Source organism: Nicotiana tabacum, chromosome 9 (assembly GCF_000715075.1).
Source record: "Nicotiana tabacum cultivar K326 chromosome 9, ASM71507v2, whole genome shotgun sequence".
Taxonomy (NCBI): domain Eukaryota; kingdom Viridiplantae; phylum Streptophyta; class Magnoliopsida; order Solanales; family Solanaceae; genus Nicotiana; species Nicotiana tabacum.
In genome coordinates, this window is record NC_134088.1 from 7,214,763 (window position 1) to 7,225,581 (window position 10,819).

Genomic DNA, 10,819 nt, shown 5'->3' on the forward strand with positions numbered 1-10,819 from the left:
TATATTAATTAAATACAAAAAAAAAAACCAACACAAACAAATTTAAATCAGTTATATGAATCCTAATCATATTTTTCCATTTAAATTTATCTCAAAAGTCAACAATATACTAAGTAGAAATAAGTTAAAATACAAACATTTTATTTAGCAAGAAAAAATAATAATTAAGAACTGCTTCCCCAATGCACTCAACAGAGGGTCATAAATGTCTTACATTCTTACTTTTTTTCGAATAAATAAAGATTTATCATTTGATTTCCACCAAAGATAAATGCATCATGCCATAAATATTTTTTTAAAAAAACTAAGCAGTCGCGTGCTTTTCATATATTGATACTTGATCATTTTTACTAGAGTTGAATCAAATCCCAATTAACGAATCAAATATATATTTTTTTTATTACAAGAGTTATTGATTACGCTTAAGTTGCAGTTATTCCATTTCTGTTACCAGAACAAGTGATAGAAGACAAATGAAGATAACATTTTCGCGGGCAATTTGTCGAGCAACACTTGATTAATGTAATAAATAAATAATTGAGGTACTTCTGGACTGCAGAGACAAGAAGTCTATCTCACACCATGATTGGAACATCGTTACCCAATATTTTATAATGTATTGTATTGTACTATTTTATGGATAAAACGTTGAATAAATTATATCGTTTGCAGTTGTTAAATAACATTTTTGTTGTTTGGTTTGACTGTATCGTACTATACTGCAACTAATATGTTCTCTAAACTACCCCAATTGTTTTAAATAAAATTTATCAAGAACTACACATAAAAATAATTTAAGAAAACCTCTTTCTACTAATTTATCATTAATTACGTAATTGGAAACAAGAGCAAAAACCCGAGAAAAAAAAGTTAATTAATATTAGCTAAAAAAATATTAAAACGATAGAAAGAGACAGAATCAAACAGAGACTTGGATAAAAAATAAGGGACAAACCAACTATAAAAAAGATGAAAGAAGACAAAGTAGGCCAATAGGTTAAAGATTTAAAGTTAAAATTAAAAAAAAATTAAATGATAAAATAAAATTATAGAATAACAAGTAAGAACATAATTAGAAAAGAAAATAGGAAACAATCCCACCACACCAAATCGGTTGTTTCATAAAATGGGGCTTTTGATTGTTCCGGGACAATGAATTTACAATACGATACAATCAATTTTCTAGGTTTTTTTTCTGAGTGTTAAAACGATAGATTTTGCTTTTGCCAATGAATTGGATCCGCCCCGATTCGATCAATAATGAGATTCTTGGCTAGAGAAAGGTTCTGTGACATGGACGCCCAACCCAACTCGGTCGGTCGGCCCACCTAACAGATGATGAGATTCTCGATCGATTTGATCGAATTTCAAAAAGTCTTTCTCACTATTCAGAACAGTGGAGCTTTCGATCAAGATCTTCTCGCCTCACCCTTTTGGGCTCTCGCTTGAATCAATTTTAAATAAACAATCAAACCAAACATTATTTTGGGATAACAATACAATACGATACAATGGATAACAACCATCCAAACAAGCTCCCAAAATAGATTGCACCCAAAATAGATTGCACCATTCGTATTTAGTACAATTTTATTTAAATACACAAGTATTCACTCTCCGCCTTTTTCTCTTTCCCCTGCCCTCTTAATCCTGTAATGGGTAAGATCTTACCCGATATTTACATGAGATCAATATATTTTGCTATGGTTAAGTAATAAATGAGGTGAAAATGCACAATAATTTACCATGGTTAGATGAGTAAAAGAGTATTCAGAAAACACATGTATGTTACCATTGATTTGATATCAATATCGGATGCGAATAAATTATAACTTGCTTGGAGTCTAACTTCAATTTCTGTGCACTGATAGTGTAAAAATTTTACACCATTACTGCAATTTAACCAGTTATAACAAGTTACTACTCTGTTTTCTAGGTTACCATCTCAGGCTTGACATAGCATTCCACAATTTTTGTTGATCAACTTACCCAATATTGCAAAAATTCTTACATTGTCAGTGCACAGAACATAAAACTCAAAAGCAAATTATTAGCTGCCCTGCACAATTGAGTATTGGCGCCGCAAAAGGCAATGTTGTGACGTAGTGGCAATTGAGAGGAGCAGGGCAAGCAAAGGAGACTACTGCCAATTTCAACAAAAAGAAGACACAGCCAATGTTCACTTTCAACTCCGAATAGATCTCTCAGTTGATGGATAAAAAATATCATCCAAGTATATGAGTACACAACCAGGTTTATATCCTTCAGCCCAACTGAAACTGCTCACAATGTAAACTTCTGCTAAAGAGGGCATAGCAGCATTTCAGGTGAAAATGACTCGGGAAATAAAAGTGTCAATTCCTATTACACGTTATTAACACAGTATAAACAAACAGAAATAAGGGCATAGTTAAAGGTTGTGCAATCCATATGGCATCACATGAATCACTGCATAAAATCTGGTCGCTTGGCTGCATGGTGACATCACTAAGTGATTGAATGAGATGCACCCGTCACATATTGAATGAACCCCCCCCCCCCCCAACCAAAAAAAAAAAACCAGTACACGGCTCTCAGAATATCGGGGGGGGGGGGGGGTTAAAGCAGATTAAGTTTCTTTTCTCTCTTTTTTTACAGTTCAAATTTTGACGTTGTAGATGCTTAATGGGGATTAGAATCAAAATGATAACATTACAAACATATTGCTGTAAATGGAGGCTTGAAACAGGGAGAGCAATCATTTGCAAAAATTGAACTTAACTTAAACCTCATTCCTTCTTTTTTTTTTCCCAGATAACATATTAGTAAAAACTATACATAGAAACTTGATGCTGTTAAGAAAAGTAATAGATCAGACAAACCATTTTCATATTGCAAATTATTAAAGTAACAGAAGCTCAAGTATAGGATGACAATCTGCTAGGAAAGCATACCTTTCTGCACCTGTTCCCAAATCCTTATAACTTTCTGATGCTTAAGTCGAAAAAAGAAACGAAATCACAGGTTGAATATATCCCTCAGCCTCGATGAATGAGCACCTCCTTTATCACATTCCTGGCTTCGCTACACAACACATCTGAATCATTTCCTTTTAAAGGCTGGTGGACGACAACTTTAACTAATCCTGGATATACTCTACCCTCCAGCCCTGCTGGCATTATGCTGCCTGTTCCGGTAATAGTAATTGGAACCACAGGCACTCCGGTTTTGGCAGCAACACTAAAGGCACCTTTCTGCATCACCAGCAAGGAAAAAAAATAGATAAGAGCTAAACAGAAGGCCAGCGCGCCTTCACTAGTTTTATTTACTATAAATTCTTGTAATCAATGACCCATAAAAAAGAATACCAGACTATGGTTCCATGAGTTGACTAAGGCCTTGTGCTTAATAGCCAAGGCATCAAGGCCTTCAAAATTACTTTGACATTAATTACTTTCTCCATTTGTGCAAGCTACATAGTGAGTTTTCCCCCATTTTTTGGGTGTGTGGAGGTGACTGGGATGAGGCTGGGGTGGGGTGGGTTGGGGGGGGGGGGAGTTTTTGGTCATAGACCTTACCTTGAAAGGGCCTAATTTTCCATCTTTACTCCGAGTACCCTCTGGGAAGAAAAAGACAGATGCCCCCTTCTTGACTAGATCTATGCATCGCTTGAGACATTCCTAAATTCATAAAAGCTAATAAGCAGGTCGAAATTCAAACTTCCAATAGGATTCAAAAATGTCAAAACTGTTGACATATGATTGAATAACTTAAAAAGAATCAGCATAGGCATGAGGATATGTGTTAGTAATCACATCAAAGAAAAAGTACCAATTGACTTCTGCTGTCCATGCGCCTCAACGGAATCAGACCCATCAGATACATGGCCCATCCAATAATAGGAAAGAGGAAAATCGCAGTCTTGCTGATAAACTTGAAGTTTCTTCCAAGAGTAAGTAATGTATATATGTCCAGAAAGCTCTGATGGTTGGACACATACACAGCAGGAGTATCTGGAGAAGGAAGATTCTCCAAGCCCTCAAACTCAACGTTATAAAATGGAGTAATGGTCAAGGTTGCCCATGTCCGGGCAACAAGATGGTGAGCATTTCTACGGCATCGATCAAACAAGAGTACAAAAGGATGCTGCACAAGCATGATCATGAACAAAAAGATGGAAGAGAAAGCAGTGACTGAGTAAAAGCAAATCGCTCTCACTTTTGACCTCAACTCCAGTCCTGTAAAAGAGATGTATCTTTGTAAAAGATGAAACCTCCAAGCAAATAAGTGGGTAAAGCAATTTTGAATGCACCTGACAGTGGATAAGCAGCACCAGCTGAGCTGGTATTAGCAAGTTCGGACCTAGCAATAATGTGCCTCAATGATCTTTGTTGTCTATAAAAGCTATTATTTCCATAACTGTTATTACGCTTCTTTCCTTGGGGGAAAGAGTGAAGGGAGACACATGCTTGTCTACTTGTGCCAAAAACTGTACTGCCTGGGAGGGCATCTGCAAAAAATAAGCTAAGTTAATTAGCAGATGAAATCCGGGATAACTATTCAACATCAAATACACAAAATAGAACACAAAGAGCATGTGGGGAAAGCCCAATTGAATAATCCATCAGAGAAAATCAGACACTTTAGAAAGCAATCAAGTCGAAAAAAGCAGAGTCACTTTTCTTCTAATGTCTGAAGAGAGAATCGACCAAGCAAAGAAAATTGATATCTACGGAGTATGTTAGCCGAAGACTACAACTTCCTTTTATTAATTAATAACCTTCCTTTTCTTCTGAAACCAAACAAGACAAAATTTTAAGGTGGCGTTTGCTTCAGTTTTGCAAAAGCTAAGTTTCGAATTGTTTCAGTTTTTGCAAAAACTGTTTGTTTGATGGACTTTTTGCAAAACAGGCAACCTTTTTTTGGAAGTTTACACGCTCAGTTGTTTTAATCTTGCAAAAAGTCAATACTCATTTTTGCAGAATTGGGAACACTGAGTTTGGAAACTTCCAAAAAAGGTATCTATTTTTGCAAACACTCCATCAAACCAACATTTCCTACAAAAACTGAAAGAAAACATTCCAAACTCAATAGATCTTATCTTTCCTAGCTTATATGGAAAAGGTCGTCTTTCCTATCCGAACAACTTGTTCTACCTTATTCACCATTCACTTTTTTTTTTTCATCAGTATTTTAAATATCAGCATATATGGTAGATATATAGGCAGAGCAGTCCAATCATGTGAAGGCAAGTCTAAATCAGCAAAGTCACTTCAAAATGCAGAATATTAATGAATCTGGTTGTTCATCCTTTTGGCTTGGTTGGTCTCATTTCCTTGAGATCCCTAAGAGATTTCGAACTATTTCTGATTGTCTGTTTTAATTAGCAAGCCATAAGCTTAACCGGAGCAGTGTTTAAAAAGGCGCCCGCTTCCTCGCTTTAAGCGAGAAGCGATGCGAAGCGAGAAGGTGCACGCTTCATATGGGTGAAGCGACTCAGGTATAAAAAAGCGACCGCTTCCCACTAAAAAGCGAGAAGCGATCAAGCGATGTGATGCGAAGGAAGCGACCGCTTCTGTGCCCTATTTTATTAAAAACGAAATCAGTTGTGTCTTCCATTAAACGAAGAGCAACAGCAGCGACTAGGGTTTTAAAGCAGAGCATCTGATAGCATCGACTAGGTTTCTTCTTCTTCTTTCTTTTTTTCTTTCACTGTTTAAACGTCCAAATAGCAGCGAAATGCTGGCGAATTTTTTTTACCTTCGATGCTTTCTCAGAATTGATGCCAATCCTTGGGTTCTTCTTTCGCTGCCCAGTTTTTAACAGAGAATTACTGCCCTTCCTCTAATTTTTATATCCTTTATTCTTAGTTCTTATTTTATTTTAATTTAATTACTGCCCAGTATTTATTTTAATTTTTTTTTTTAAATTCCGCTTCACTTCAAAAAGCGAAATGGGGGTTGTCGCTTTTCCTCGCTTCACGCTCTTCACAACACTGAACTGGAGCCACTCTCAATGAACTACAGTATAACAGAAGTTATCTGCTTCTAAGCACAGGTCCACATAAATACCAAAGGAAGGAGGAAACAATCTGATTAGGACCCAATTTCGGGTATATTAGCTCAAGCAATTCCTTGGGGATGCTTTGCCTCAAATCACCCAGAATGATTCAGCCACCAATTAGATCATGGTTTTTTTTTTCAAAAAAAAAAAATATACGTTACTTTATCGATTGCATATTTTGCTTGAGTGATTTATTTGCTAATGATGTAAAGCTACTCATGAGATTCATTCCACAGGAACACAGTATTTGCTAAACAACTTACAAAATGTTGAATTCCTCCCGATTGATTGCCTTAAAGAAGAGCACCAGGAGTGGTTTCCATCGCTAGCAGTCAATTGCTGAAATGAATTGTCGAACAAAGTCAATTAGAGCAGTCGAAAGAAATTCTTTTGTTCATTTTTACACTGTATCTTGTACTGACACACATAAAAAAGAGGAGACTGAAGCTAGGCACCGAAAAGATTTACCTAGCTTTTGAATGTAGAAAAAATTGTCAATGGCATTGTCAACAATTGCAGTCATAGCAAATTTGGTCTATGATTTATTGTATTCCCTTTTACAGATTCAAGTATAGCTCTTAGACAGCTTTATCATTATATCAAAAACCTTCATATCAAGATGTTCTCAACCATGGTAAAAAGGACTGACAATAGTTGTTGCTAGCAGGGATATAGCACTCCCACTTGTTTCTCAGAAATGATAAATACCATTTGCAAAAGTTATTTGGATTCAGCATGAAAAAAGTAACATTATGGACATGGACAGCCACAGCGTTTGTGTTTACTTTGGACATGAACAGAGAGAAATAACCTTCTCCTGAAACCAAAATATTACGCCCATTGGTGACATGCATTTGAACATATTTTTCCCTCTATTAGAAATTAGCTGTTCTAAACTCCCTTTTTGATTGCCAAGTATCGTCCACCCTACACCACCCCCCTTCTCCCGGGGTCACAATTAGATACATTTTAAGCTAACTTTATTACCCAAAAAAAGAAAAACTAGAAGGAGACACTTTTACATTTATATAAATAAATAAAGAGATAAACTCTTCAAGAAGCTAATTTTATCTCTAGTGACAAACTGCGCCCTCTTTTTATTATTTTAAATAAATAAGCAACAGCTTAATCAATAACAGAAGCCATGCACTGGGATAGTGCTGGACATCACAAAAGAGGAGTTCATCCATTTAAACCTTTTCACTATTGTATTGAGCTAATAAATTCTATCATACTATCTATATCATACACATGATGTAAATTACACCAGAGAACCAATAACTTTTAAGATTTATATTTTAAAACAAGTACAGTTGTACCCTGGCCCACGAAGCATCTCTAGTTCCTTCCCTTCCAAGTCATCTCACAACCACAAACTGGAACTGTTTCCCAATATTCCTCCTCAATCATTTTCTGCACTTTCAGCCCATCGCCCCATCCAGCACCAAAAAAAACTCCTTGACAGCATTGGTGTCACTTATTGCACCCCAAAAATGTTTAAAAATGTGGCTGTCCAGGACTATTCATCAAATAGATGTTTGTTGTCCTCGATATCATTTGCATCGTAACTATACAAATCATTTTTAAGACAAATACAGTAAAACAGATCTCTACTCTAGCAATCGTGAAAATTAGGCCAAAGGGAGCACCATTTACATGGAGCTATGTGCTTGAATTTTGCAGATGGATTTCTTCATTTCATAATATTTTCCATCTAAGCTCTCTCTCCTTATCTCTCCCCTCCTTTACAGCCATAAAAAATCTCTCATGCTTCTACATACAGAATTCCGCCATTTAATTAACAAGTTTTAGAAACATAACATTTGGATGCAACTCCTCAAAATTCTCCAACTATTCAACACTACTCATATTTAACTTGTCTGTACCCATGGATCCAATCAATTGGAAAGTCGAGCTCAACGTGGTCATAAATGTCTTCATCACATCTTGCCACAAGCGTAATGTTTGTTGTCTACAAAAGTGATATTCCAACCTTATAGCGTGTTGCTATCTCAAATTTTATAGTAGTCAAAACTAATAAATGAAGAAAATTACCTTTTCATAATATAGGGTTGTAGGTTATGCTCAACAAACTGATTGCTGATCAACAAAGGATTCAGCCATACAGAACAAACTCATAACTGCATCACTCTCCTTAGATTCTACACTACTATCAGGAAAGCTCCCTCAAAATATGAACTAATAAATGAGAAAAATTAGCTTTTCATAATATAGGGTTGTATGTTATGCTTAACATACTGATTGCTGATCAACAAAGGATTCAGCCATGCAGAACAAACACATAACTGCATCACTCTCCTTAGATTCTACAATACTATCAGGTAAGCTTCCTCAGAATATGATCAGGTACGATTCTCCCTAAGATTGTTTGTTATTGGAGAGACAAAGTTCAGATAAGTGAAACTTCATTCAGTTGGGAAAATGATTTCTAGCTTCCAACAGTTCTCACAAAGAACAAGAATTAGCAAAGACACAAACCTACATTATTTCCATTTTCAAGTTAGAGCAAACTTTAATGCATAGGCTTATAAAAGTAAAACGACTCTTTTTTTTACGTTCTACCAACTGAATTCCAAGTGTACTTCGTCAAGACGTCAACCACTACTCCATTCCCGCAGGTCCACAATTGACTGCTAGACATTCCCAATTTTCATCAATATAGTAGTAGCTATTATTATGCCATTTCCCAAACTATATTCTATATTCGTTTTTTTTGTGTGTGTGTGGGTGTGGGGGGGGGGGGAGGGGGGTAAAGACTTCCTAAGGAAGAGGAGCACTGGCGGCTGGCGCAACGGTAAAGTTGCTGTCATGTGACCAGGAGGTCTCAAATTCAAGCTGCAGAAATAACCTTTTGTACAAATGCAAGGTAAGATTGCATACATAAAACCCAATGCAGTCCAGCCCGGCCCTTCCTCGCACCCGCCATATGCGGGGAGCTTAGTACACTGGGTTGCCCCTTTCTAAAGACTTCCTAAGCTAATACTCATTTTACTTCTTCCTTTGTAAACACTATTCTTCCATCATAACAATTCCCATCAATATCATGTATATCAATAACCCTTTACATTTATCCAATGTGGTTAACATGAGCGGCAACACTAAGCCTAATGGTCATTGAGACATTCGATTTAATTCTTCATAGAAGCAGGATAGCTTCACTATTTCAATATTTGTACTTAAATAACAATTCAACTTTATTTTTTTTCCACATGATGATTTCTAGCCACACAAATTTTTATTATTTATTTTAGACTATATATTTCAAAAATCTTTCTTTATTTCTTAAAATTTTGTGGCTAGTCAAACACGTTCACATAAATGGGCTACAAATATAACGAGCTCAAAAGAAAATAAAGAAATAAAAAAGAAGAATCAGAAGGAATTAGAAAATTACTGAATGCAGAGACGGCGATAACGGCAAGTTCACTTCCTTCTTCCCTTTAAGAAAAAAATGAAAACCGAATCAAAATGCACGGATTATATGAGTATGAAAATGGAGATAAATAAATTTGAAAACTGAAAAAAGAGAGAGAGAGTGAATTACAGAAACGGAATGGAGGTGAAGGAAGGAAGTGAAAAGTGTTGAATTTTGAGACTTCCATTAGTCTTCACATGAATAGCATGAGAGAGAGCTGCTGGATTTGAGAATGGGAAAATGGGAAATGGCGGTGGCTGTTGTTAGAGACGCTTATGGGATTAGATTAGAAGAACACAACCTTGGGAAAAGTGATTACTAGACATGGCATTGGTAATGATGCAAATTGGATTAGCATAAATAAAAAAATAATACTACTCCGTGCGTATCATAATAGCAATCTCGGGCCGGTTCCACATTCCATGACCGCTAAGCCCGTGATCGTTTGGCCCAGCCCACCAGAGCCCGAGCTAAATATCGCTTAAAAAAATAATTGTCTCAAATTATTTGAAGATAAAATTAATAATTTTTTTTCTTTTTCATTTTTAATAATAATAATAATAATAAGTCTTGAAGATATAAATAACACATAAATAAAATAAATATTCAAAAATTATATTTTATGACATAAATAGGGATATAATAGTTCAATCTCTTTCCTAATTAATATTTTTTAAGGGCGTGTAAAAAAAAAAAGCACGACACATAATATGAGACAGATCGAGTAAATGGGATGGAATATTCATATTTTCAAACAAACACAATCTTGAACTTATTTATATATACGGACCATATTAATAGAATGGTTGAGAATTGAGATACTATACTCTTCAATCTTTTGGTTTTAAATATGTAACGAGGAAAGTTGGAGTTAGTATATTCTATATAGAATAGGAGAAGCAAAACAATGTGATAATGCCAAGTGTCATAACAAAAATTCAACAAATATCAAATTTTAGGACAAAATTAATTAGGTTAATTAATAATTAGTTACTCTTTTTGAATTTGAATTAAAATAATTAAATATTTATATAATTTTAAGAAAACTATTACAAAAAAAAAGAAATATATATAAATAAATAACTTCAATATAGAGATATATAAAATGATAAACTAACTTGTTCTTTTATATGAGAAAGTTTTTGAATAATAATTCATATGGTCATGCTATATGGATTGTGAGCACGTGATTTTTGCCCCACATGAATTACTCCTACAGAATTCCAAAGAATTAGATTTTTCTTTTAATTATTTGTCATTTTAGGAATTATTGTAGAATTTTCTTAATTATTTGCATTTTTTGTGTGCATGTTTAATTTCATTTAATTTGTAAAAATACAA

The 10,819-nt window shown here is 35.0% G+C and overlaps 1 protein-coding gene across 3 annotated transcripts; it reads right to left on the reverse strand.

Moving 5' to 3' along the window:
• Positions 1–1,647: 1,647 nt before the first annotated feature.
• On the reverse strand, positions 1,648–9,813 carry LOC107762757 (1-acyl-sn-glycerol-3-phosphate acyltransferase BAT2, chloroplastic-like). Of its 3 annotated transcripts, none has more exons than XM_075221420.1 (8): positions 9,608–9,813; positions 9,458–9,501; positions 6,306–6,381; positions 4,292–4,489; positions 3,811–4,217; positions 3,558–3,659; positions 2,934–3,233; positions 1,648–1,666 (listed from the first exon to the last, which is right to left on the reverse strand). In XM_075221420.1, exons 1-7 carry the CDS (start codon positions 9,663–9,665, stop codon positions 3,018–3,020), a joined length of 1,101 nt encoding a protein of 366 aa, XP_075077521.1. In that variant the 5' UTR covers positions 9,666–9,813; the 3' UTR covers positions 1,648–1,666; positions 2,934–3,017. The 3 variants fall into 3 exon arrangements, with proteins under 3 accessions (XP_075077521.1, XP_075077519.1, XP_075077520.1); XM_075221418.1 differs by lacking the exon at positions 1,648–1,666 and adding an exon at positions 1,872–2,298; XM_075221419.1 differs by lacking the exon at positions 1,648–1,666 and adding an exon at positions 1,872–2,301.
• Positions 9,814–10,819: the final 1,006 nt, after the last annotated feature.

Excerpts from the sequence above, each read along its gene's own strand:
- LOC107762757 (XM_075221420.1), bottom strand. The coding sequence starts at position 9,665 with ATGGAAGTCTCAAAATTCAACACTTTTCACTTCCTTCCTTCACCTCCA. Across the intron at positions 4,218-4,291 it reads TGCTGCTTATCCACTGTCAG|GACTGGAGTTGAGGTCAAAA; the intron begins GTGCATTCAAAA and ends TCTCTTTTACAG. Across the intron at positions 3,234-3,557 it reads GAAAATTAGGCCCTTTCAAG|AAAGGTGCCTTTAGTGTTGC; the intron begins GTAAGGTCTATG and ends CTGGTGATGCAG.